At 41.3% G+C, this 26,182-nt stretch overlaps 1 protein-coding gene across 5 annotated transcripts in view; it reads left to right on the forward strand.

The window, feature by feature from the left end:
• Positions 1–26,182, forward strand: part of SORCS1 (sortilin related VPS10 domain containing receptor 1) — a 492,654-nt gene that overhangs the window by 413,020 nt on the left and 53,452 nt on the right. For all 5 annotated transcript variants that reach the window (XM_037063978.1, XM_037063980.1, XM_037063979.1 and 2 more), the window contains exon 18: positions 9,414–9,585. In XM_037063978.1, coding sequence (XP_036919873.1) covers positions 9,414–9,585 — 172 coding nt within the window. The remainder of the gene's footprint in view (positions 1–9,413; positions 9,586–26,182) is intronic.

The following is a 26,182-nucleotide window of genomic DNA, read 5'->3' on the forward strand; positions in this document are numbered from 1 at the left end:
CCAAGTGACGGAGTGACCACCCACAGAGGGACCAATGAGCTATAGTGGGTCTGTGGGGGGTAACAGTAGTAACCTCACCGGTCACTGCATTGTCTACACACACTGCATCCACACTAGGAACGAGAGGACCCTTAGCTGGGACGGGGTCTGAAATTATCTTCAAAAAAGGCCTCTACCATTGATTTCTCATTTACAGTGTCTGTAGCCACTTCAGGAGTCGCTAAGAGGCACAATGTAGATGGAATTAAAGGAGAACTTTCTGCCGTTCTTCACATCACTCCAGCCCCAGGCCCCAGATGCCACTTAGCTCTGCGTTGATTCACCGGCACGTTGACACAGACTCGGTATTGAACGTTATAGCCACTGCAGTGCTGCCATTGAGCACTTAGCTTTCTACTGAAAGACATTCCATCGCACAGGGAATGTAGACATAGTTTTTCTATAGTTTAGAAGTCCGTTTAGATCATCACCCCAATCCTGCTCCCTTTTCCACACAACTGTGATCTGGCTGATACGCGTGTTATCCGACACTTTTCATCTCCCAGTGAGTGAATAATTACGCCAGGAAAAAAAAATACACAAAATAGGGGAGGTTATTTTTACAGGTGATTTTCTACTAGGTATGTTGTTCTTTTTCTTCTTTTTTCATTCAAAAACAGGCTTTCTACATCCTTTCAAGTCAGATTATATAAGGTTACCTTCTACCCAATTACTTCTCCTTCCATGGGACTGAGGCACCTGGGTTTCTCGGTCACTCCTTTCTATGCACATTTAGCTGATGTCCTATTTTCTGCCACTATAAACAATGCTGCAATTAGCATTCTCACACCATAATCATTGCTGTGATAAGCATGCAACGACAATTAGTCTCTTTTGGCAACTGGAGGTGTTTTTGCTGATGGCTAAAGCGAATTTCTCCCCAGGTGTCTGGTTACCTCTCAGACCTGGGGATCCAGGCTTTGGTAGATCTCTCCCCACAAGGGTTAAACTCTAGCTCTGGCGAACCTCCTCTAAGTCCTACACATTAGAGACTCATTTCTTCTTTGAAGTATAAATGTCAATGGATTCTGCAAGGCAGCGCTGAGAGGAGGGGTAAGCAGCATTTCCCACATTAACAAGGTGAGGAAGGTCATTTTAGGCAAAAGAAACGAGATGACCTGGGTGAAAGGGCCACCGGGGCATTTTTCTCAAGAACAAGCCTTGGCGTTAGTGCCTGGAAGTCTCTAGAATTAAGGCACCACCGTGTGCCCTAAATCTCTCCAATGCCAGTTTCAGCCCATCCATGAGCATCGCCTGCTCAGTTCATACAGAATCTATTAGCTTCGGACTGGGATGAAGCGCAGAAGCATCCTAAGTGCAAGGTCAGCTTGAGAGCGGTCCCTCCATAGATGTTCCTCCCCGGACACCTCACCCGCCTCACATCAGAGTACACGTGTGGTCTTGCAGTCGGAATTTGAATGGAAGGGTGGCTAGGAAACAAGTGTTCTTGTCAGTCAGGCCAGACAAGCAAATCTTCCAACATCACCTTTCTGAGAGTTTAGCTGAAAGCATGCAGGTAAACCTTCCTTTTCCTTTTCTTCCTCTTTTTTTAATGCCTCACTTTATAAATGGTTTTGCTTGCTTTCACCGTGAACTTATTACCCTGTATACAGAGCAGAGTTGTCAAGTTCACTCACTTGACCGTGATGGAAACATTCTAGCATAGGTCAGTATTATGCCCAGTAGAAATGCTATTTTAAGGGGATGGCAAAATATTTATCAGCTTCATTGTGCAGAATGGCTGTGCAATTTTCGTTTCAGTTCTTGGCTAGCACTCAGAAATGCTGGTTGGAATAAGAGCTGAAATGGATGCGAAATGTCGCTCCAGGAAGCTGTGGCCACTAGTCCTTAGTCCTTGGTCCATGGAACAGCGTGTGAGCACGGTTCTGCTGTGTACCCCACTGTACGCTCCCTGCCTCTGTTCACCCTTTGCCCTCACACCTTCCATAGGCCCCTCCATGCAAAACGAGGAGGCTGGTGCAGGGGCCTCAGCTTGTTATGGATGGAGAATGAAATATTATAATGGGGGATATTTTGTTTGGTGAAAAACAGTTACTTTGGAGTAACTGAATCCTATCTCTGCCGTTTACCACTCTTTAGCAAGTGACTTCCTTTCTTTGAACTTTAGTTTCCTAATCTAGAAAATGTTGCTATTTGCTTTCAGGGTAAATAGAATACTATTGTAAAATACACAGCAAAATACGCAGCATACTTAGCAAACAGTAGTCACTTTACAGAATGCACATACCATCACCAGTAGTCATTAACGAAGGACTCCTGTGGAATAAAAGAAAAAAGAGGGAGAAACATTCTTTTTAACCAATGTTTTTAAACATTCTCTTTAACTTGTGTATATAGTTTAGGCATTTGTTAATACTTAATAGCTACTGCAACACTGCAATCTGGGACATATTCAGTCTAAGCTTCTGTAGTTTCATCTGTGAAACAAATAATAACCTGAACAGACTTATAATGCCACATAATTAGAAACCACTATACAGCAAAACACATGTCTGGCCCTCAATACCTCTTAAAGCAGAGAACACCTTTACCAGATTAGTGAGCAGATTCCTTTTGTTCAAATAGAGTGAAGTCAGTGTTCACTTGTTTGTATTCCTACATGGTAGTGCTGGAAAAACCCGTAGCACTTCTCACTGTTTTCTCCACTGGTGTCTGCACATGTCTCGGTTTGCGCATACACAAGCGCGAGCTCATTTAGTTGTACTTACATGTGGTTATATCTTATTTATACTGTTTGGGATCCAGGGAGCCTGCTGCAAATTTAAGCTGCCAAATTAACGAGGACATTGCTTGTTTCATGCCAACCGTAAAAAATTCTGTCAATATAAAATAAAGTGGGTATTGGGCTGGTTTATTCTGAGAAACCAAGATAATCTTCTCAGGGGAAAGATTTTTTTCTTCCTATTAAGCTAGAGATATTTCCAAATGTGTTTGAAAAGAAAAGCGTGTACAGAAATTTCTGCCTGTGGAGTTTCTTTAGAAGAACCATTAATTCTTCCTGGACGAATGTAAATGATGGAGTTGATTGTTCCTCTGGGTTAGTTTCTCAATATACAACAGGGATATTTACTCAAGAAGCTTAAAAATGATTTAGAAATAGCATTAATTTATTATATGTATGTATATACACTGTACAGTGTATACATATGTACCCTGCATCTACACCCACAATAGCATTTAGTGGGTCCAGAAAAAAAATATATATATTTATATGTGTGTATATATAGATATAGATAGAGATAGATATATAAATTCTAGCAAAATACTAATCTTCATTCAACATACACTTGGAATATTTTAGATGCTTTCTATAAACACATTTCTCCCTGCGTCTGCTATGAAAATGCGTAGATGCTGGCTAACCTGCTATTGCATTGGCGTTGCTGTTTCCAGGGTCTTTGGGGGCTCTGGTTTTCTCCCACCTGTATTCATTTCTGCTCTTGGGGGTGGATTTCGATGTTCAGTCTGATCACCTCAGCAAGATTTATCAGTGTGTGTCTCGTGGAGGATCACTGGTCCTAGAAGTGGCGCATGGGTTTCAAGCCCACAGGAGGGGCATCTCTGGCCTTATTCGCATCTGCCACACTGCAGGGCCTCGCCTACCTGCTTTCTAGCAAAGCACAGTGGGAGCTCGCAGCAGAGACTCAACAACTGTTGCTACAAAGTTGACTCTTCAGAAGATCTTTCTTAGGTGAGGTTTGGCATGTTTTCATGGATGGTATGAGGGTTGGGAAATAAAGAAGGTGAACATCACTGTGTGTGGAGATCTTGTTCTCACACAGCGGTTCATGCCCACATGAATGGTGTTGGCACTACCAATTCTCAGCCAAGCCACATGGCACAGTGTCAAGAGAACAGTAAACACCCGGAGGTGCGGAACTGCTACGACCCCCTATGTGACCCTGGGAAGCTTTCTAAACTGTACCTCCTTTCCCTTTTGTGCCAAGTGAAGGGGTTGAATGGAGTGATCTTTGAGATCCCTTCGGGCTCTGACAAGTCCGTATCTAACTCGATTAGGATCAAGTTAGGTAGGATCCTAGGATCCTAGGACTGCAGGTGCTCAACAGAAGGGAACTGTCTTACATAAATCAGTTATACAACTAGTTGACTCAGATAATGGATTCCATGAGTCATTCTCATGATTCTTGATTTTAAGTGGTTTTGTTTAGCATTGCTGTGTGTCCCATCCTATCAGGTTGGCATTTAAAACAAAGCCACGTTCCATTTGCTGTTGAAAGCAAATGACTTGTGCTTCCATCCTGCTTCCTGGGAGAAACGTTCTCTTGCCTCCATTTAGGACCCCCTCTGGACAGTCCCCTATTTCTAAGGTCTGCTTACTCAATTCAAGGGGGAAATCCTGAGAACTGTTGCCTTGAGGAGAGAAACTTGGGAAGCCTGCTTAGTCAGCCACGGAGCCCAGTTGTTTCTAAATGCTGATGTCACGTCTACTGCACAAGATCGTTGTTAAGTATGGCACACCGCGTCTAGGAAAGTTTTAAGTCTTAGTCCTACATTGTACTCAGAGCTAGCCCCCTTCGATCTTCCCAAGGCTTGCTGCATTTCTTGTTTCGTTAAGTCAAATATTATTATAACAAAGCTGTTTTTCCTTGAAAGCAAAGGCATGTAGTACAATCCAAAACATTAAGCTACATAAATTTTTTTAAAGTTAATCTTTATTGTATTTTTCTCCATTACCGTGTAGTCCCCTTATACCCCCTGCCCCCAGCAATCACCACACTGTTTTGTGAGCTCAGATGAGGGACTGTAGCTCAGGGTCAGTAAGACTGACCTTGGCTGCAGGAAGACCTAGAGTGTCATCCAGCTCGACCATGGCTGTCGTATGCGATAACTAGTGTGAAAAAAGGGAAGAGACAATGTGACAGAAAATGCAATTTCTAAGGTGATTTTAAAGAATGTGTAGGAGCTAGGCAGGAAGGAAGAGCATTCCAGTAGAATGAACAGCACAGGCAGAAAAAGGCCTTTAGACACCCGGGTGGTCTGAGCGTGGGAATTGTGTTGGACAGTGGAATGAGTTGAAGCCAGAAAAATACACTGAGGCCAGGTCATGGACTCTACTTGAACCCTGAATCATACCCCTTATGAATAAATCCACAGTAAGTTTTGAATTATGCTAAGAAGGGAATTGACATGGACAGATTTGATCTTACAATGATCTTGGCAATAAGAACGTAGCTTCTATGCTCACGGAATTTGCTGGATAATAGCAAGTTAATGTTTAATTATTTCAGTACTATTATTTTCACTAATTTCTGATATTTTAATATTTGTTACGTCCTTACCATGTGCCAGACTCTATTCTAAGCCCTTTTGGATCCATTATCACACTTCATCCTCCCGGGAGCTTTATGAAAACATCCTGTGATTTTCCCTATTTTGGGGGTGAAAAGCCCAAATGTTAGAGGCAGGTTGAGTAAATTGCCCAAGTTCATATAGTCTGTAAGAGCCTGAACTTAAACCTGGGTCATCGGGTCCTACATTAGTTTGAACCACCAGGGCAGTGGTCTCTGCTGCCGTATGCGCACAAGAATCACCAGGGAGCTTAAAAGCAGAAACAAAACACAGTGATGCCCAGAAGTCTTGATCAAATCATAATTCCTGGTGTTGGGTTTTTGACATCCATTTATTTTAAAAGTGCCTCCCAGTGACCCTGAAGAACAGAGAGGGTTTTGATCTGCTGAGCTAGGCTATGCCGTCACCTTACCGTGGGCTGCACAGTCATAAACACCTGTATTCCACCCAAACTCACAAGGTAAAAAAAAAAATCTACTAAGTAGTAAAACACCGGTTTTACTCTCACAAAGAAAAACTATGGCCTTATCCTTGTTAAGACTGGCAGGCAATAGAAAAACAAAATCAAAGAAGATAGAGGTAAAAAGGAAAAGTGACAGAGAGGTATCAAGATGAGAAGGAAGAGAATAGTTGGAATTGGGGTTACTGAAGTAATAAGACACTGCCTACTGATGAGCGGTTGATAATATCAGAGGCACATTTGCAGAATGTTTCCTTTCCAGTAATTGTACAAAGAAAGACTCCCGTGCCATTACAGGTCACATTTCTTCTTTGTAGACTGAAGAACAGTCTGCCCACTAAATGCATCCCAGTAATATGCAGAGCTTCAGTCCAACATAATCATAAGTTGCCTTGTTATTGTGGAGGTAGCAGCCCCATTTAATAACATATTAAATGCATTATTCATTTCTGTAACTCAGACCCAGGGACAGCTGCTGGTATGAAAATAGGAGCATGCAGTAATGCAAAAAGCAGGTGCGTGCTTACTTGAGTAAATTAACTCTGTATTTCTGCACGATTTTCTTCTAAATTTAAGGGACAGGTCTGGTAGGGCTAATGCAATGCCATTTTCATCCAGGAAATAAAATGGTTTCAGAATGGTTTTTAATAAGCATTTTAAAAAAATTACCAATAGTCTCTCTGTGGCAGAATCCCAAGGGGATGGTTCCGTGCTTTGGATTTAAGCAGAACTCCTGTTGCTATAGAATTCAGGAAAGCCTGAGGCAATGATTGGTCAGAGCAGAGACAAACAAGAGGGATGTTCCCTTGCTGATGGTGACAATGATGATGGTGAGCCCATGCCTCTATTGCTGCTAGCGAAGACCGAGACACAGGTGTGCTTGGGTGCTGAGTGATTAAAAATCATAATCTGTCTTTCTTTTGCCTGGTTCCTTGCCTCAGAAACACACAGGGAGTTTCTGGCTCGCAGTGACATTCACTGAGGCGCCGAAATTACTATATGACATTGATAGCCATTGTCTTGCTACCGTTGCTGGTACCAAAATGCCACCATGGCCCAATGTCAGTGGCATTCCTTCTTTTTTTCTCCCACCTGCCATTATTGTCTGTTTCAATCAGCATATACTCACAAGCACATCCAATGGAAGTTAAAAAAATATCCAATGAGGGGCTGTTAGAAATGCTCAGACATGACAATGCCCAATCCACAATGGGCAGGGATCTTAGTGTGGGAGCAGGGGGTTGGAGGCTGCCTGCTTGTGCTAGGTGTTAACCCTTCAGTTGCTGGACTGTAAGGAGAAGCAGGGGTCCCAAAGATAGGGATCAACACCGCCAGGTTGGTGGGTGAGGTGTTTGAAGGGATCGGGGCAGTGGTAAGAGCCAACGGCTGTGCAGATATTTCCTCTTTTAAAATGGTACAGCCATCCCAGTGTGGGCCTCCTGATTATCCGTCTCGCATATTCAAGGCTCAAGGATGCCCTCAAGGAGCTTAAAGTTTACCGTCATACACAGGAAGGCAGTTGACAAGGCATAAATGGATTCCTATCAAGTCAACCGTAAGGATTCCTTTAAGCATTTAAAGGAGGGAGGATATTTCTCCGTTTGAAGAATCTGTACAGTGTAATGGTAAAAAGCAGTTGCGTTCTAGAGATAAATTGTCAAGGGTCCTGGCTGTGTAATCTTGAGAAAATTAATTAAATTTCTTGAACCTTAATGTACTCGTCTGTACCTTAAGTATCAGAATACCTCCCTTATTAGGGATATTTTGAAGGTGAATGAGAAAAGTCTTGTTAGGAACTTAGCACAATAACAAAACTAGAGCACAGGAAGAACTCTCTATGACCTTCTTACTGTCTTACTGCCACAGTGAGGAAAAGACAGGTGATGAGCTGTGAGTGAGAGCGTGGGCAGCTATGGAGTATGCAGAAGGACACGGGGGCAGAAAGAACAGGGACGTGTGGCTAGAGCAGGATAAGCTTGTTGGAGAAAAAGAGCCCAGAAACATAGCGTGAGGTTAGCTCATCGAGGCCGTTCTGCACACGGGAGCTGGATTTGCAACTTATCCTAAGGACATCTGGAAGACGTGAAGGTTGTTAACAGGTAGGAGAAATAATAATCGCATTAGATAAAAATAAGTGGCAACATTTCATAAGCACTTGCTAATTGTCAGAGTGGTGTTAAGTACTGTGTGTACATTAATCCACTTAATCCATAAACGACTCTACACGGTGAGTTAAAGATTAAAAGTTGACCTTGTAATGATTCATTGTGTTCAAAGCACTTTCTCCGACAGTATTTAATTTGACTTTTTCAAGCATGCATTGAGCTAGTCAATCTGAGACTCAGGAACAGAGGAGAGAACCTTGGCTAGATTTGAAGGGATTAGAAAACAATAGCCTGTGAGCCAAATCTAGGACACAGCCAGTTTTGTAAATAAAGTTTTATTAGAATGCAGCTTCATTCCTTCTTTGAACATTGCCTATGTCCACTTTCACTCTACAAACACCATATAGACCACAAAGTTTAAACATTTACTATCTGGTCCCTTATATAAAAGACTTGTGAACCCCTGGTCTAGAAGAGTGGAAATATCTTGGGCTTTGCTTCCAGTTTGAGCTCTACCACTACTTATAGACAGTCATCTTGGGAAATCAAATACATGAATCTATAAAGTAGTTACTGTAGACTGCATACAAAAAGATGATGAATAGGTAACACTGAACCTGCAAAGCCTTAGAGGTCCGTCATCCTAAAACCACAGATTTAATTTATTATGAATCTGATCAATTGTACAGGGTACATTTTTAAGATAATTCATTTTTTTATTTTTATTTTTCGTTTTTTTACTGTTCAAGTACAGTTGTCTCCATTTTCCTGCCACCACTTCCCCCCACCCCACCCACCCCCACCTCCCACCCACAGTCCTACCTGCCTTTGCCTGCCCAAACAAGAAGGAATAAGCAAAACGATAGGAAGAATTCATGCAATCAGCAGACTGAAGTCTCCTTAACATGAGATTTCAGTGGTTTTAGACAGTATAGGCCCTCATGAAATATTGGATGAAAACTTTGAAATTTAGCCAACACTCTGCATTTATGCCATTACTAGAGCATGCTCTGTGAGATGTCATGTTAAACCATGTCATCCCATAATAATCTGTTCTTTCTCTGAATTGTAAATTCCTTTGCAATATGTATTGCTACTCATTCTAACCCTTAATTATATAGCTCTTGAAGTATCCTAGATTCTCCACATAGATCTCTTCAAGTAGATTATAAATTTAGTGAGGGCAAAGTCCATGTCTTCTATTGCTGTACATTTTCCACAGCTCTGAAGCAAAACAGTTCATTGATGGGCTAGGTGAATGAAAGAAGTATACTAAAGGGCTAGTGGTGGGAACACCATGTTATTATGAGGATCTGTATTTCTTTTGGGTGCTTTATAGGACTCAGCTGTCATCCTTGGACCTACAAGAAATGTAGTTATTGATAGCCATCTGGACTACGCAGTAAGTTTAGCTTAAAAATTGGGAGCAATCCAAATGACAGTGAGCTCCATTACAACTTGGCGTTTTCTCCATGTAGGTACAGGAAGGTGGTCTCCAACAACTGCACCGATGGAGTGAGAGAACAGTACACTGCCAAACCCCAGAAGTGCCCCGGGAAGGCCCCGCGGGGGCTCCGGATCGTCACTGCTGATGGAAAGTTGACAGCGGAGCAAGGGCACAATGTCACCCTGATGGTGCAACTGGAGGAGGTAGGACCGACTTCCATCTCCCCTCTGCCTCCTGCAGCCACGGATTTTTTCCTAAGACATCATGGCTTGGTTTGTATATCTTTTGGGAGTTTGTTGACATATTTTTAACTTGATTGTTTAAATTTTTATTTCCTTCCACCCTTAGTTTCTTGTTGTTATTGTCATGTCACCTGCTCTGATGCAGTTTTTCAATTATTTTTATTTCACTGCAAGTGTTCTTCACTTCCACTTACTATCTCACTTCTTGGGGCTTCTTTTTGGGTTTAACCCTGCTTTATTGGCACTTTTAGAAAAATGTTTTTTTTCCAGAATACATTAATTTTTTAAAAAATAATTTTGCATACTTACATCCTCAACCGACCTAAAAAAAATACCAATGCCGTCTTCCTCTCCCAACCCAGTCTTGGGTTTTCTTTTCCACAGGCAGCCTGCTGGGTCATACATGTACCAGAGGCCCACCCCGACACCATTGAGCATACTTTCTTTGGCAGTTGAGACTTTGTACTTTTGTAGAACTTTGGAAATAGTAGTATGAGCATCTCTTTTTTTGCCAAGTTGTGGTTATCTGAATTTTCTAAATATTTAGAAGACAGATAAGATGAGATTTGTACTATGTGTTTTTAGATAGACACAGGCATTTTCGTCATCTTGTCAATGAGGAGGACGGTGTCTGAAGGATACACACTTTTGTTAAATGATCTTGGTTATTAAATCAGACAGTCCTACTTCCAGCCATGTCTTCTGAGCACCTAAAATGCAGCCAGCACCATGTGAGGCTCATGAATACCAAGGACTTTTAAAAGTTAATGATGAAACTAGGGTTCAGATTTATGACAGTGACTTCCAGCTGTCTCTTCTGAGAGGCTAGTGGGGTTCAGTCTTTAACGTGCATAAGAATCAGCCAGGGAACATGTTAAAACAGTTCCCTGGGCCCCCTCTCCAAAGATTCTGATTCATTGGGTTGGGATGAGGCCCAGAAATATGCGTTCTTTTAACAAGGTCATCGTGCTTCAAGGGAAAAAAATAGGGCAAAATCAAAGGGAATTGAGTAGTCCGAGGGGCTCTGGAATGTGACTTGAAGGGGAAAAGATGAAGTCATTAGAATTATAGTGTTAGGTTTGATCAAAATTGTTAGCATTTTAATTCCTGTAGGAAAAATAAAACAACTATGAAATAAGTTTGAAATTCTGGCCCAGGGTCCACTTAGAGATACTGCTTTATCTCCTTAACAAGTGCCTTTCAGCTGTACCCAATCTTCTAAATGCTAAGGTCCCTGAAAATTCTTCAGTTGGAACTAGAAAGATAGAGGCCAGTTCAGGCCAATTGGAGTTGTTCGATTTCCCAGAAATAAAATCTTTGAAGACTTCTCTCTGAGACTATGACAGATTGGCTTGCGGCAAACCCAACATGTATGTATATATAGAGAGAGCAAGAGTGAGCGTACAAGTCAGAGTCAGAGGGACAGGGACAGGAGGAGGAAGACAAGCACGAGAGAACCATTGGGAGGATCTAAGAAGCCGCAACTGTTTTCTTACGAAACGATGGGAGTTTCATAGCAGTGAGTCCAATGTTTTGAGCTCTATTTCCCTCGAGAACTTTGCCAGTTCATACATCACAGTGTATAAGAGGTCACATTTCAGATTCCCCATGGAAGTCCAAACAGAAAGTGTTAGCTAGACAGCACTGAAGGCTAGGAAGATAACCGTTGGTTTCCGGGCCTGCCAAGGCAGCTGGGATGGATGAGGTCACATTTCAGAGAGAAGGGAAGCACCGAGTAGCAGCACAGTATTCTGTGTCTGTTCCCTCCTTGAGTTATCTGACAATATCTAAGTGACACAGGCAAAGAAGAGAGTAGTCACGGAGAGGATTAGGAGGTAAGCTTAGATTTTACAGGTAATGCATTTTCAGGAGAGAAAAATTTGAGTTCAGACACTGTCAGGGAGGAGAACCTTGGTAAACAGTACAAGACCAGGTTAGGCTCCTGTGGCTCCCACAAAGCTCTGCCCTGGGAGTACAGACAACTCAGAATTAGACCAGGTTCTCTACACCCAGAAATCCAACCTGAAGTCATTTCAGTATCTGAATAGTGTAGAGTGATTTTTCTCCTACCCCAAATGCCCAGAGAAGCTAAAAAAAAATCCTCTTTAAAGGAAAATAGCAAATCAGAGACCTTATCTATGTTTCATATAAAATGTTGGGCATTTATTGTTTGGAAAAAATTATGGCTATATCAAGAAATAGGATCAAGGGTCGGGGGAAGCAACAGAAAAGGAACAAATTTTCTGATATATGATGAACCTTGAAAGAACAGTTTCCCAAAAGGTGATTAATATGTTTGCGAGTGTGGGCAAGATGGAAATTTTACCCTCCAGCAATAGTCAGTAAGAATCAGCAATCAGAGGGAGATGGTAAAAGTAAAGAGAAAAGAACTGATACTAAGAACTTCAGTGGGTTTCCAGGAAATTGAAGATGAATAGAGGATCAGTTAGCTGGAAGAAATGACAGTAGGAAATAATGCCATTTGTATCTGAAAATGGGTAGAAAATAGAGAAAAGAAGTACCATATTTTTTCAGACCATAAGGCGCACCTAGGTTTTAGAAGAGAAAAATAGGGAAAAAAATTTGAAGCAAAAAAATGTAGTAAAATATTTAGTAACATAAATAATATAATTTTTCACCAGTATAAATGTAAACAGAATTCAACTGCAGCATTAACAACCATTATTCTTCCGTGCGTCTTATATCCGATAAAAGGGCTAACAGAGGTAACTGGAATCCCAAAAGGGAAAGAGAAAGATAAGGAGCCAGAATAATTTTGAAGAGATAATGTCTGAGAATTTTCCAAAACTGATAAAAGATATCAGCCTATCAAACACATAGATACAAGAGAATCACCAAACTCCAACCAGTCTAAATATAAAGAACCACTCTTGGGTATCACATTCAAAAGACTGAAATCTAAAAAGAAAGTGAAAAATTTTAAAGTCACCTTAAGAAAAATGGAAGGGCATTTTTGAAGCGCTGGGAGAAAAATCAAATGTGACAGTAAAATAAAGATATTTTTCAGATGAACAAAAACTGAGATGAGTCATATAGTCTGATTTCTGTCAAAAAATACTAAGGGAATGCTTTGTAAAGTGTATCTAACCACAATGCTGTACACCTGAAACTAATATAAAATAATATTGAATGTAAACTTTAATTGATAAATAAAATTTAAAAGAAACTAATGGTAATTCTTCATCATAAAGAAAATGACCCCAGACAAAAGCATTAAAATAATGGAAAGAATGACGAACAAGAAAGAGTGTATATATGCAGGTAAATTAAAATTAATACTAAAATTGCAAACCAAAAATGATAATCAGCTATGGGATTTAAAATTTTTATAAAAGTAATACATGATATAGCATATAAATGGAATTAATTGGAGTTAAAATATGTTCAGGTCCAAGAAATATTCGTGAAGAGATAAAAGTAGTAATTTACACTAGACACCAACATGTCCAGAATGCTTGTTTTAATATCTAAACTAACAACTATAAGAATAGTAAGGGAATATTTAACTATGGACTTTTGACAGTAAAATTTGAATAATATTAAAAGTTCCTCATCCAAAATAAGCCAAGGAAGAGAGAAAATGGAATATAATATAGTTGAAACAAAGAAAACAAATACTGAAATATAGATAGAAACCCAAATATTACCAGTAACTATATGAAAAAATAATTAAAGATTTCTGCAGCTTGCTTAAACAATCTGTACCTAACCTAACCCAAGATCATGAAGCTACACCATAAGTTCATTCAAGGCTATGATTCAACCTGAAAAGATTGTTTCAGGTAGGGGCCAATGTTTACATATTTTCCATATGCATATCTAATGGACCCAGCATCACTGAAAAAAATTATTTTCACACTTAATTGCTATGAGCTTCTGTCATCATTGAATTGACCATATATGTGTAGGTCTCTTTCTAGACACTTTGTTCCATTAGTCTGATTTTCAAACCTGTGTTAATTGCTCATTTCCAACACATTTTAATTATTCTAGATTTAGAGTAAATCTTGATATTTGGGCATATAAACCTTCCAAAACACACACAGATAAATGTGTGTATATACATATACACACACAGATATATGCACATATATATACATATAACTTATAATAACATCAAAACACAACTCATACCTACAGACAAACCTAACAAAACATATTTTCAATAGCTCTATACAGAAAACTACAATTCACTTGGAAAGAAATAGAAAACTGCAAGTGAATGGAGGGATATACAATGATCATGAATTAAAAGATGCAATATTATGAGATGTCAGTTTTTCCCCTATGGCTCTTAGATTAAATGCAGCTCCAACAAAAATCTTCAGCATTTTATGTGGGTTATAATTGACAAGATAATTATAAAGCTTATATGAACATTCAAGGGCTCAAGAATAGCAAAGACAACCTGGAAGATGAGTGACATGATAGGATGACTTACTTTCCCATATATCAAGATTTGTTATAGAGCTATAATTAAGAAAGTATAGTGATAGCAGATATATCTGTCCTACACAAACAAGCTGACCAGGAAAGGCAATAGAGAGTCAAGAAACATATCTGTACATATGCACCCACTTGTTTATGACAAATGAGACATTGTACTACAGTAAATGAATTATAATATTTTCAGTAAATGGTGGTACCACATTGAGTATCCATGTGGGAGTGCATGAAACTTGACCTCTGGTAACACACACACACACACACACACACACATATAAATGATTCTAACCTGCTTGTCACTCTGATTTTGAAAGATAAAACTAAAGTGGTCAAAGGAAAGGACAAAAGAGTACCTTCATGACCTTGAGTTGGGCAAAGATTTTTTTAAACAGGAAACAAAACCTGCCAAGTTTAAAAGAGAATGTGGATTAATTATAAATTAAAATTTATAATTTCTTTTCTCCAAAAGACACTGTTTGGGAAATAAAAAGGTAAGCCCTAGAGGGGAAGAAGGTATTTATAATACATAATTTTAATTAAAAACACATACCCAGAAAAATATAAATAAATCTTACACATTCATGGGGAAAATTCTGCCAAAACAATCGAAACTGCACAAATGACTTAAGAAGGATTTTTCCAAAGATGGTAGTCAAATAGTCAATATGCATATAAAAATTTCTCGACATCACTACTCAACAAGGGAATGTAACTTAACACTCATCAGATATTACTATGTGCCTATCAGAAGATTTATATTTAAAAATATTAATACAAGTATCAAGAGTTATTGAGAATGTGGGACAACTGGTCATTCCAAAAATGCTGTTTTGAGTGTAGATTGGCACAACCTCTTTGGAGATCTGTGTGCATATTTTCATCTAGCTAGCTGAACATATGTACAACCTATGACTCAACATTTCCACTCCTACGTATGTAAAATGTGTATGAGAAACGCATACAGATATGCACCAGAATATATGTAATATCATGCACAGCATAGTTGTTCATTAGACCTCAAAACTGGAAACAAATAGTCATCAGTAGTAGAATGGAGAATAAATCCATCATACTTGTAAAATGGAATACCATACAGTAATATGAAAGAACGACCCACTGCTATATACAAAAAACTTGGATGAATCTCATATCCCATACTGACCAAAAGAAATCAAATGGAAAACAATCATGTTGCATGACTCAGTTTAATTAAATTGCAAAAAAAATAGACAAAGCTAAATTATGGTGATAGAAATGAGAATAATTGTTAGCTTTGGAGGGAGAGTGATGGGGTAGAATTTGAGAGGTACTGCCAATTGTTAATTCCTTATGGCTTTGATGGATTCATTTGCTGTTTAAATTTTGTTGTATATTCAAATTTTGCATATTTTCCTGTGTATTATGCTCAACAAAAAGCTTACTTAGAAATCATTGTGGACATTCATACAAAATATAGTGCTTGTATTTAGGTTTTTAGGGAAGAAAAGAAAAAAGAAAGGAAACTTTGGGGGGACTCTTAGGGAAGGATTCATTTGGGGGGCCAATCCTAGACCCTGCATTCATCTGTATGGTGAACATAAAGACCCCTTTCCCAGAGACATGAGGAACCCAGGTATGATACTCAGAATACTTCTTGAAGCAGCAGATGTTTATGCTGCAGCAGGCTTCACAATTCAGACTTTTGTTTTATTTCTAAGAACACAGGAGAGCCAGATCTGAAACAAGAGCTCCATCCTGGTGCGCCCTGACCTTTGCTCAGTGGAGTGTGCCAGCAGGCACACTCGAGGGTCAGAGGCCAGCCTCTCATCTGCTCAGCTTTGCTCTCTGTGTAAGATCAGCAGGCACCTCCAACTTGGTTGAGTGATATGGGAGCAGAGTGGGGACTCTGTTTCCATGATGTGTAAATTCGTGCCTCTGGGTACAACAAGGGGGGAAAAAGTAACAAGTCGGTTCATTACACTTGAGAGGGCAAAGCTACAACAGCAGGGATGAAATCTGCTGCCTTCAGCTGTCAGGCTCAGTGCCTTGATGTTCTTGTCTCCTGGTTCAGAGTACCAAGCCTAGAGACCTGCACCCACTTCCGAAGGCCCTGGGGACCTCTCGCTTGACTGTAGGATTCTGTGCTGGTGATTCACAAGCTCCTCTTGCAGAAACAATCTCAGTTTCTCTCCTAATCTCTGGGTCATGTATGTAGGCATGGATGGTGCACGTGATGAGTTGGACAGAATAAAGAAAAGCAGAATGTCTAAGTACCTGGGGAGTATTGATATATGACACTGTGGCAACAGTTCAGAAATGCCACAGTTATTGAGCACTGACAGTGGTTGTTTGTGAGTGCTTTCATGGATTATCTCATTTAGATTTCACAGTAACCCTCTGCGAGTAGGGATTATCATTATTGTCATTTTGTAGATGGCCCAGCTGAGGCACAGAAAGACTAAGCAACTTACAGAAGACCACAAAAAATTGACTAAATAGTAGAGCTGAGAATCAAATCCAGGCTCTATGGTGTTTTGCCTTTTTATTGTTTTTCTATGGTGGAAAGAACCATTTTCTGGGAAAGAACTTTATTTGGTTGCTAAGGCTCCCTAGAAACGCTCTGTTCTCGGCAGGTAGTGACAGAGGTCAAGGAGCAGAAAGAATAGGCAAAATCATCTGTGACCTAGCCAGGATGGCCTGTGACTGCTTCCACATTCTTAGATACTAGTCAACATTTAAACCAAGATATCCCCCTGATTGTCTGAGAATATTCATGGATTGGGAGCAGTTTGTTCAGCAAAGAGACGTCAAAGTCTCTCTTGAGTTTCCCCTTCTTTGCAAAACCATGCCTTTCTTGAGTGGCTGCTGTGCATCTGACACTGCCTTTTCCACTTTGAAGACTGTTAGAAATCACAGGATGTGAATGTCCCGCTCAAGGAGTCTCCCATCCATGTAGACCAAACTTCTTCAGCTATACCATCTTTTGAGTTTAATTTAGAACATAAACAAACAAGCCTTAACTTATATCAGGGACAATACATAGAGTCTCTATATTTTCAAAATCTCTGAACGTCCATTTCTCACTTTAATTGGATGCTCCTAAGTTTACTTTGAATATGTGTCTGATGTGTGTACCCTCCTACCCACTGCCGCTTCTTCATAACAATGCCATGTTTCTGATGCCCCTAAAGTAGCAGGTCCTCAAGGGGCCAAAGGGATGAACAGGCCTCTGCTATACCCTGATTTGACACTACGGCGTGATTAATGCAGAAGTGGCCAGCATACCCACCTCTCCAAGTTGGTGTAATATTTTCTCATTTTGGCACCAATGATGGTGCCTTTGTGTCTTGTTTTACTCGTGGTTTATCTCTCCCCTACAGGTTTGTCTTCTGTCTGTGGGCCTGGGCTGGCTTAGAGGCTAATGCAACCCTCCTTTCTGTGCCCCCCAATTCCATACATTCAAACAAGCCCCTCCATGTGGGTTTCATCTCCTGTGCCTGTCAATCACAGCATTAAAGACCTGAGGAACCACCTGCCCCGACAAGTAGCTAGACTTCCATGTGTGTTTATTTGTTCTCCCACAAGTATTTTACGAAGTTTCAATTTCAACCCATGTACTTTTCATTCATGAGTAGACACAGTTTAGTTCGTGGAGATACGTGTTCTGGGTGAACTAGGACCTCTACCATAGCAAGGTCTAGATCAAAATCTCACCGCATGAAATAGAACATATTAAAGGCTGTGTATCCATATAAAAGAAAAAGGAAAACTAATTTACTGCAGTAGCCTGTAATAATTTTAAGCATCCCCCAATAACTTATAAGGAATTATTATGGCAGGAATCGTGCCATTCTTGGGGGCAGCTGGGCCATCTCTATTCACTACGCCTAACAGACTGACGGGAACTCAGGAATTGTGTGTCGATTTGGATGGGCATCCGCAGGGGTCACAGAGCTCACACTTAAAAGGAAAAGACTCTTAAAATTTGAGTGACATCCAAAATCTATTAAAGCCTTCTTCTGAAACCTAAATCCCTTCCTTTCTTCTATACTAGTGTATATCCTAATTCTAACAAGACTATCAATGAAATTCTTGGTAAAACCAGAGCAAAGAGGAAAACTTCTTATTGACAAAAGATAATCAAAGGCTAAGGGCATAGAGGGTAGCCTGTACGTCCATGTGCAATAGTACCTACCTGAGTCGAAATTTTGCAGGTTTTGACCTGTGCCAGAAATAAGAGCTCTTCCTGCAGATAGATAGCACACGCAGCCACCCTCCACATCTGGGTGACAAAAATGACGCCATATCACAACTCTTTCAAATCCCACAGCCTGACTCCTCACCTGGTGTATCACTCCAAGAACCACATAACTGTGGATGTTGGTGAAAAGCCCCTTCTCAGAAACCCCACCCCTATCCTTTTTAGGGTTCTGTCCAGTGTATTCTACTGAGAGCACCTTCGTCGGGAACAACAAGGTAAAGGAGCTGGTCTTGCTTCCAGTCTAGACTCAAAAGGGAAGCACACACACACACCGCAGTGCATTCATGCATCCTTGTTTCCATAAGGAAAAAAATAGTTGATCAAGGGACCCACCCAGAGGGAAGAGGAGGAGTCCATGAAATTATGTCTGAGAAGCCCTTTTCCAATTACACTTGAATTTGAGGAAGCTGATTAAAGGTGTTTTCTGAGACCTAAGCATGAGAAGGGGCCTCTCTCTGTCTGGAGACTTCCTGAAGATGAATGTCCGCAGGACCACTAACGAGCACCTAATGAGCCTATAGACTGTCAAGGCGATAACTCAGCTTCCCATAGAAATCCGATGCAAGACCCTGAAGGCACAGGATGGATGGTGAAGGGCCTAATTATTCTTAAAAACAGAACTGATTCGAAAGGCGTTTGTCTGAGCGGACTGCTAGGCAGAAGTAGTCCCTGCGTGTTAGGGAAGATAATTAAAAACGTTTTAAATAGCCGTGAGAATAAAGAGATGCAATTCACTGCATAATTTAAGACTTTTAAATTAAATCTGAGGCAAGAGACTAAAATGAAAACTTTGATCTGCATCTCATTGTTTTAATACTTTCATTTACATACAAAGACTGGAACTTAATAAGGAAGATCCTTGAGTATCACTTCTTCCGTGAGATTTAACTTCAAGACATGAAGGTTGTGTCCTCATTAGATGGATTTCAATGATCTGTAATTTCCCAATAGCATTGTGAGACTTCCGGCAACCAGAAGTGACCAAAATGTGATAACACTTCATAAATATTGCAGGATGCTGCCAGCCATCTGATGGTGGAGAAGATGACTCCTGCTGAAGTTTTCTGTGAGACATTCTTTTGTTGAATTCCTGAAAGAATCTGACCTACTTTTTCATCCGGGGGAAAAGTCGGGGCTGATAGAAGTGGCCCAAAGAGCTAGCAGGCAGTGGTACCTCCAGGCAAGTGTTTGTTTCTAAGCCAGCCCAGATCTGAGCGGGGAAACTTCGGCTGCTTTCCACTTCCACACAAAGGAGGCCAGCTGATCTCAATGGGCGATGGGGGATTTAAGAGGCTTTCTTGTGTGTTATTCTTTACCCCATTCAGCTTTATTCTCTTTGACTCTAGCGAGGTAATTGAGCCACTCCATTTCTTCCCCCTTGTTGCCTGGGCTTAAAAAGGAAAGCAGGAAAGGGGGCGGGCAATATAGGTTGTCTTTAGCCAGAGGCCTGGTGTCTGAAGTTCAGGTTGGATTGCTTCACAACTCTTTCTAAGACTCCACTTTTCTTTCCCCTTAATACTGGGCCACATACATTGGTGAACTGCTGTTGTTCAGGGTTTCAGGGAGTAGGTGTTGGCAAAGAACTGTAGTCTGCCTTCCTAGGCAGAGAGAAAGAAAACCTGTCTCATTACTGAGAGCTTTAGCTCGGCGAACATCCCGAGGGCTAGAATGATGAAAGAGTCTTCAGTCTGGGTTCTCAGTCTCTCAGCCTGTCTGCCTTAGGCCCTGTAACACTGATGTTCCACTTCATCCACATGGGTGGCCACTGGTCCTGCATCAGGGCTTTACTGAACCACACAATTGTTGCTCAAGGGTGTAACTTCCTCAGGTTTCTAGCTTTGTACTTGACCGGCAATCCATTATTCCATGACTCTTCTGCCTTGCCAGTTCAGTCCTCAGCAGAATCTACCATTAATGTGCAATGAAAGTTCTCCACTGGGTGGCAACAGCACTGGAATAAATTCTGCAACTTCAGTGTAGAGCTGAGATTATTTCAGCAACCTCAAGGGATGTTGGAATCTATGTGGCTGTCCGATATTGCCAATAACAAGAATAATAGAATGAAAAAAATTGACCCTTTATGTGGACTAGAATGAGAATTAAGATCATTGTCGTTCTGCCCATCTTTAGTTACAGGTAAAGAAATTGAGATCAAAATGTAAAATAACATTTTGAAAGGCATATAACCAAGTCTGCTAACACTCGGGTTATTGCTGACTTTAGAAGACACCTCTTCCACATAGAGTACCTCTGTGGGCCTCTGTAGTGTCACTCAGATCTCACAACATCCCAGTAATTTGGGAAGGTGATAGAGTGACATCCAGGACAGGAAATCATGTGAATGGGATCTCACGGCTTTGTTCATTTAAGTCTCTATAATGCTACATATATACAATTTTTGAAAGCTGTTTTAAAATGTCGACAGCAAAACATAAAACAGTCTAATGATTCCAGTGTTGTTGTCATTGTCGTCATGGTGGTGGTGGCGGTGGCACATTCTCATTGGTTAATATGGTACTCACTACTTTGTTAACACTGTGATCTCTGGACGGCAGGATTATGGGTGAGTTGGCTCTCCCCTCATTTTTATGGATCATTTACATTTTCTCAGGGATGCATTATGTTTTTCATCTCCATTTTTATTTTTAATAAAGCTAACATATTTCTATTACATATTTTACTGCTAGGAAAAATTTATTACATGGGTCTATTTGTAAAGAAATCTTCTTTCTACTAGTTTTTAAGTAATGTAAATTTTGTTCTTATTACATATCCAAATGTTTTAGAGTGTTTTTAAGTCATAGAAAGCCTCTGTAAGACCTGAGTGATGTGGCAGCCCCTTGTTTCCCTGCCAGAGCCCACTGAGGGGACTCCTGAAGCCACCATGCGATGGTCCCAGGAGAGCAAAGTCCTTTATCACCTAGAAAGTGTTTCCAAAGCACAGTGGGTCAAGGTCCTGACCTAGCCATACTTCAGTGTCTAGATGGAGTGAAGAGGCTTTGCCTTAGTCATTTATCTGTTCACACAAGCCAAGCGCCACTCCCACCTTATGGTGGGTCATCTGTCCTTTCTAAACCAGACACCAAGCACAGAAGACATACACATGAACTTCAGAAATGTGCTGTGCATTCAAATGCATGGTGCTGTGGCTTGTTTGCATGTGACGATTTAAAGCATTTTGATGCTTCAAGTGTAAGTTCTTGGTCTAGCACTAGACCCAGACATGCACAGATAGCTGGGCAAGTGCCAAGGACCAGCGTCCTCAAAGAGGGGCCCGGTCTGCATCTCATCTGCGAAAAGTTGAAATATCATGTATCTGATCACATGATTTGGTGCGTCCATCATCTGGTCTCCTTGCCTTTGTCACACCTGGGTTCTCTGGTAAGATCATAAAACCCTATGCTCTCCCCTTCATTGTTGTGAATGTTCTCCCTCCAGGTCAAGGCTTCCACGTTCACTGTCACCTTGGCTTGCAGATTGGTACATTTGGAGAGACACCTGTGCCATAGAAAGCCATCTCTGAATAGGCATAAGGAAGAGGCTGACTCTGTATTCTGAAATTGTGCTGATACCTAGATATCTTGAGACTGTTTCCCAGAGCTCAGTTTTGAAACAGAAAAGAAGCTGATAGGGCACGATTTGAATCAGGCATCCAGAAAAGACTCTCTCCCAACTAATCAAGCCAGGCAGCCTCAGCTTTCAGCAGCGGTAGCATCTGTTACAGGGCATACCAAGGAGGACCAGAACTTACTTGGGACGAGGAGATGCATACACACCACCCTTTTATCATAAATTGCTGTGCCCTGTGCTAGAAGGGTTCCAGTCACCATCACAAAATGGCAGCTCCACCACACGATTGCGGTTCGATTCCCAGTCAGGGCACATGCCTGGGTTGCAGGCCAGTTTCCAGCAGGGAATGCATGAGAGGCAACCGAACATTGATATTTCTGTCCCTCTCTCCTTCCCTTCCCCTCTAAAGATAAATAAATAAAATATTTTAAAAACAACAACAACAGGCCCTGGCTGGTGTAGCTCAGTGGATTGAGCACGGGCCTGCGAACCAGAGGATCATGGTTCGATTCCCAGTCAGGGCACATGCCTGGGTTGCAGGCTGGTTCCCTGCAGGCCAACTCCCAGCAGGGGACGCACGAAAGGCAACAATACATTGATGTTTCTCTCCCTCTCCTTCCCCTCTAAAGATAAATAAATAAATAAAATCTATAAAAAAAATGGCAGCTCCAATATAAGTATAGCGGTCGATTCCTGTCTAGAGTCTTCTCACTCTCCGTCAAATGCTCACATCAACGGGATCCTTACAGGTGCATCTTACATGCCCATGGTCTTTTATAGAGCCTGGTGATTCCACTGGGCTCCTCTTACATCACTGTGTAATACTGGATGCATGTTGGCGTTCCTCTAAAGGGTTTTAATTACTGAAGCTTGCAAAAGCTCTCTGGTTTCACATGGGCGTGACTCTGTTCTTCAGCACCCACCTGGGTTGAGCACAATAAAGTAGTTTGAGTGTCTTCTGTGAACAAGTAGGAGTGACAAGCTGGGGGGTAAGAAGAACTTGGTTCAACCTAGTCTTGTGACACTGCAAAATTTAAGTCTATTAAGTCTGATTCTTTAGGACTGATGATTAAATGAGATACTACAGAAACAGCACTTGTTATTATTTCTTGCACAGTAGAGTTTCAAGAAATGTTCTCTCTCTTTTCCCTGAGTGACCATCAGAGGACATTCTAGAACAGTGTTACTTGCACACTTTATGTAAGAAGACACAAGGTAGATGGATGGCATTTCTCTCCTCATACTCATGTCGACATTGAATCTCTTGTTTGAAGGCCAAGGTACATGATGCCACGCTTGTTTCCTTCCTTGCTTCTTGTCAAAGCCTTGTTAACCTGAGTCTAAACCTATTGCAAAAGTGGTTTGCAAGGCAATGGTGGGCCACTCTGATGCTCTTGGCCCTACCCAGATATCTTTAGCCATGAGAAGAAAGGACTGAGTTACCTCATTTTTGTTTGTTGTTTAATGCAGCTTAATGAAAAAGAGCTTCAGATAGCAACAAAAATCCAAGAGCAAAGTTGGCTGCATCCCATCATCCGTCTAACCAGTATCTGTGGTACCTTCTGGTTGGTTCCCATATCGTTCACCAATATTTCAGTATTTACAGTAATAGTAGAGCTAGAACAGTGTTTTGTTTTTCTACTGTTTGTTGTGCTATACCATATCCCAGCCCTTTTTAAAAATTTGGTGGATTCTTTCTTTTCCCCTCATCTGTTCCCTTTCTCTTAATCATGTGGCACCCCCTGCCCCTCACCTCACCCTCAGGCAGTATGGACAGGCTGGGTGTGTTCTCAGGCACCTTTCTCTACACAAACCCACACAGGTTTATAGTATACATACTGTGATATTCGTTGCTTTTCCCCAAAAAAATACATATTACTATCGTCGTTTCTCTACATAAAGTTATTTCTGCATGAACTTGAAGGTCATTCCCAAGACTGGATTTGAGTGGCTCCTGCGCCAGGCCCCTCTGGACCTCTGCCAGGACTTGGCTCCGGCATACAAGCCAGTGTCTATCTTCAGAGGGTCCCTAATGCTGAAAGGAGCATCTCAGAGTTGCATTTCAGTCTGAAGCTGTCCGTGTTGTTACTGCATCGTTTGTTTTCCCATTTTTCTCTGAAGCCATGTGACAGGAACTGATAGGTTCACACTCCTCTCATTCCTCAGGTTAATCTTGGCTTTGTTGTGGCCATTTGATATATTTGTTTTACTGTTACAGAGTCAGTGATGCGGTGCCCTTAGAGGATCCCCATATGGATTTCATTTGTCTTTTGTGCCTTTCTCAGGCACTTCTTTTGAGCTAGTGATGTTCTCAGTTCTGTATCTATATTAGTGGCATTAGGTCTAAAGATTTGTATACAGCAGCCTTGCTATTTGCCAGCCTAAGTTCCGTATCAGGGATGATGACTTGTGATTTACTAGATTGAAGTTACTCTCGGTTACAGACCAGATTTTCCCTAACTCCTAATTCCGAACACCTGTTGTTTCCCGTATTCTCTATCTTCTTATGGCTTGAACATGATACTCCCTCACCAGAGGGAAGACACAGGAATTGTGCATGGAGGGAGCATCTGAGACCTCGCTTCTTAGCAATTGTTATCAGTTTGACCTAAATAAACTCTTATAAAAATTCTCCAAAAAAGAAAGAAAGAAAGAATGGTACACAGAGTTTCTGACAGCCAACCCGTCTTTCCACTTATGAACAAAACTGTTCTCAGAGGGAACAAAGTCAAAGCCAGGAGTAGAGTCTAACAAGAAAAGGAGGTAGTGCCCTGCTTTTGCCATCACCCTTTTCTCCCTCTGAAAGGGATCCCAAGTGACTTTCAGTTTCAGAAGCTCAGCAAGTACTGGGCTGCATGGTAGAGTTAGATTTCTATAAAAGATGCTGATATCAGAGGCTGAGATACACTGATTTCAAAACTAATAAATTATGGGAATGTCTTTTGATAGGAAGGTACATGTAATTTCCTATTGCAACTCATATTTCAGTACACCATCATCTGCCCTGAACTTCCTTAATTGGATTCCCAGAATACTGGCCTCTTACTTCATTCATGCTCAGAATTGGGACCAGAGTGATCTTTGTGAACTAAAAATATCATCATGCCATTATCTACCCAACCCCTGCTTAAAACACTTTTAAGGGCTTCCCATTTCTGTTAGGAGGAAGATCAGGATCAGAAACTTTACCCACAAGTCTTAACATGTTACTTTCTCCACTCTGGTCTCATTTCATAACATGGTCTTCCTGTGTCTGTATCCTCAGCCTCTTTCAAGTGTACCGCCCACTTCCGCCACAGGGCCCTTGCACATCTCTTTCTTGTGTCCTCACCGCACAGACTCCTCACCTCCATTGCATTCACTTATGTCCTCTGTTTGGTTAATTTATTTCTTTGCTTTCGGCCTTCTCAGCTAAGATATCACTTCTTCTGGGAAGCCTTCCTTGATGCTCTTACTCAGATCAGAACTTTAGCCGCCTCTCCCTATTGTACACACTTGTAATGCCATGCACGCTCCTTCCTCTCACCCCCTAGAATGACTTTTATTGGTGAGGCTGTTTATTTAAAGTTCACTGCTGCCCTGGCTGGTGTGGCTCAATGGATTGAGCACTGGCCTGCAAACCCAAAGATCACAGGTTTGATTCCCCATGAGGCCACATGCCTGGGTTGTGAGCCAGGTTCCCAGTTGTGGGTACACGAGAGGCAACCGACTAATGTTTCTATCCCTCTCCTTTTCCCTCCCTTCCCCTTTCTCAAAAAAAAAAAAGAAATAAAATCTTAAAAAAAAAATAATTCTTAGCTACTCCTTGAGACACTTGTCCCAAATAATGTGAGGAGATTAAAAGGCAGGCTCTTTTTCTAGGGTCAGCCGGCAGCCACTCTGATGAAAGTACAAAAAAAAAACATGGGAATGGAAACTGACCGGGAAGACAATCAGAAACTGATCAGTCCCAGTTGGTTGTCCAAATGAAGGACAAGTCAGCAAGAGAGGCTGACATTTATACTTATTAGTGAAGGGAATTCAAGTAATTGCACGATGCCTAGACGTGTGCATATGTGTTCAGTAGTTTTGAATGGAGTTTCTTTCTCCCACCCCAGGGAAGAATGTTTGCCCCGTCCTCACTGAGAGTGGGCTGCTGTGTCCCCCCTCCCAGTGCAGGGCCGGCCAGAGGTCAGGAGATTAGGTCACGTAGATTCGTAGGCTGTGACCTGCTTTCCCTTTCCCTGTGGATTAATGTTAAAGGTCAGCGTTTTAAACTTGGCCTTTTCGGGATATGCTGCC

This window comes from Sturnira hondurensis, unplaced genomic scaffold (genome assembly GCF_014824575.4).
Source record: "Sturnira hondurensis isolate 20B ecotype Veracruz unplaced genomic scaffold, ASM1482457v3 Scaffold0014854, whole genome shotgun sequence".
In the NCBI taxonomy this organism is placed as follows: domain Eukaryota; kingdom Metazoa; phylum Chordata; class Mammalia; order Chiroptera; family Phyllostomidae; genus Sturnira; species Sturnira hondurensis.